At 43.6% G+C, this 2,590-nt stretch overlaps 1 protein-coding gene across 1 annotated transcript in view; it reads left to right on the top strand.

The window, feature by feature from the left end:
* Positions 1-1,189: 1,189 nt before the first annotated feature.
* LOC101851798 (potassium channel subfamily T member 2) overlaps positions 1,190-2,590 on the top strand; it is a gene marked incomplete in the record, with an annotated part of 150,852 nt that continues 149,451 nt past the window's right edge. The window contains 1 exon segment of the mRNA XM_013081566.2: positions 1,190-2,398. Within this exon segment, the coding sequence (XP_012937020.1) occupies positions 2,286-2,398 (113 nt within the window).

The raw sequence follows: 2,590 nt of genomic DNA, 5'->3' as shown, positions 1-2,590 counted from the left end.
TCTCTTTCTCCCCCCCTCTCTCTCTCTCTCTCTCTCTCTCTCTCTCTCTCTTTCTTTCTCTCTCTCTCTCTCTCTCTCTCCCCTCTCTCTCCCTCCCCCCTCTCTCTCTCCACTCCCCCTGCTCCGTGAACAACAGCATGAAGCAGCTGGTTGAGTACAAACTCCGTTACACTTAACCCTGAATAATTGGTCGCAGGTAAGAACAAAGCGACTTACTCAGGGGTTTCAGGGGTTCCCAGAAATCTCAACCTACACCAGAAGTGGGCATTGCCCTACCTATAGGAGAAGTTTTGTTTCTTTGGTGTGTATATTTGTTTGGTTGGGGAGAACATCTCCTTGTCTTTTAAAGAAAATGAACAAAGGGCACAAATTTTTCTTTCGATTTCCTCAAAACAGAATGTTTCTGGATTGCCCCCTTGCTCTTAAAATTAAAACGACCAATTCTATCATCATCATCATCATCATCATCATCATCATCATCATCATCATCAAGAGCCAGATCTGCGACATACATTGGTGATCATGGTTCTCCATTCATTCCTTTGCTCGAATGTTGTAAAAAAAAAAAAAAACCCGCAACATTATCCAGATCTTTCCCCGTCCCCCATTTATTAAGGCTCTCCAAATAGGTTGCTCTGGGTCTACCTCTGCCTCTTTTGCCTTCCATTTTGCCCGTGAGAGCTAGATGTTCAAGACCTTTATGTCTATCCAGATGTACCCAAAACTGCATTTTTCTTTTCCTGATTGTTTTTATTAACGAGGAGCCCACGTGGGCTTCATCAAGTACTACCTCGTTTGACTTATTTCCTTTCCAATGTCATTATCAACAATCTTCTAAGAAACAACATTTCTGTTGCTTTTATTTTCTTTTCACTTTCTTTAAAATGATGGTCAGCATTCACAGCCGTGTGGAGAAGAGTCAACCACACAAAGCATACACAATGTTCATCTATTAAACAAGTTTCCAGAACACCATTATGTTCTCAAAACGAGGTGACCAGACCCTCACGTGCGCTTGAACCTGTGATCCTTTTTTTGAGCGGGAAACCTTACCGGTTAATCGGATCTATGATTCAGCCCTTTTAGTTAGCCCGGCTCTCCTTGCCACATACATAGCACGCGCGCACGCGAGTGTGTGTGTGACTGTGTGTACGAGAGTTGTTGGTGTTGGTTCGTTGTATGGTGAAACCCGTGAAACTTCGCACGCTGTTTCTTTCTTCCCGTCTGTCTCTGCTGTCATTGGGCAATTTCAAGTGGCAGCCGGACACACACACACAGACACACACACACACACACATACACACACACTTGTGTATAACAATCTACATGCACGTATAAATGTACATGGAGATACAAAATGTGTATACAGCACGACATGCAGACATACACATACGCACACGTAGATCTACACACACTCCGTGAAACGATATGAGAGAAAGAGAGAGAGAAAGAGAGAGAGGGTCACAACAATTGTTGTTGTGAATGCAAAAGGAGATCGAGTGTTTGCGAACATTAACTGAACCATGAAGGGCAGACGCATCTTTTAAGAGAGAGACAGGGAGACTTTTTGCAGTACCAACACTCACAGTGTAGGAAGGAGAAGAAGCATAGTCTCTCGTGGCACCAGTGAACGACAGACAGGCAGGCAGATGTTCTCGTCTCTTTGTTTATTCTTAGAACAAAGCCGAGACACTGCTGGTCTCCGAGGAGAAGAAGAAAAAAGAATCCCAAGAATCCCAACTTTCTCATCGTTAGGCCTTGGTTCCTTTCGATTTAGAAAAGCTTTGTGTATGGCTACGTTTACATGACCGCGAAGGACCCGAGTGAGTCTATTATGTAAAGACAGACGACTGTGGATGCGTTGAGCGTGTGAATCGAGCCTTTCGTGGATTTCATTGGCGGGTCTCGTGTTTTGTCAACATCAACAAACTAGACGTCGAGGGCCACCGATTCACGTGGAGCTTTTGTCGCTGTTAGATCTCTGTTGTGCTTCATTTCCCGCTAGATCTTGTTTCTCGTCCTCTCAAAGATTTATATTTTACGGTGTTTTGATTCTAATTCAAAAACAGTTATTTCTCGCTAGATCTTGTAGTATCCATTCAACTCACTGACCCTGATACTCCCATCGTTTACGCCCAAAAAAGTTTGATTTTTTACGTTGTTTTTGATGATTCTATAATCACGGGTGTTCAGAAGTGAGTATTTAGTTATCGAAGACGGTACATAGATAATTCGTCGACCCTCCCCCCGCTTTTGTGCATTGTTCTGGAGTTGTTTGACAAAGGATGACCGACGATGATGATATCGGAGATGGAGACTGCGATGGGATCGATTTTAAATGGATGCGCAATGATTCGGATTCCGAGTCGGAGGAGGAGGATTGGACAGAGAGGGAAGGGTGAGTACATCTAGATCTAGATTCTAGAAGGAAGTGAGAACTTCCAAAATTTCGTTTTATACTTTGTTTATCTTGGCCTGTCTTTCTTTCTTTCCTTCCTTCTTTCCTTCCTTCCTTCCTTCCTTCCTTCCTTCCTTCCTTCCTTCCTTCCTTCCTTCCTTCCTTCCTTCCTTCCTTCCTTCCTTCCTTCCT

Source organism: Aplysia californica, unplaced genomic scaffold (genome assembly GCF_000002075.1).
Source record: "Aplysia californica isolate F4 #8 unplaced genomic scaffold, AplCal3.0 scaffold00137, whole genome shotgun sequence".
Taxonomy (NCBI): Eukaryota; Metazoa; Mollusca; class Gastropoda; order Aplysiida; family Aplysiidae; genus Aplysia; species Aplysia californica.
Note: the sequence above shows the minus strand (reverse complement) of the source record. Positions and strands in the feature narration are given on the sequence as shown.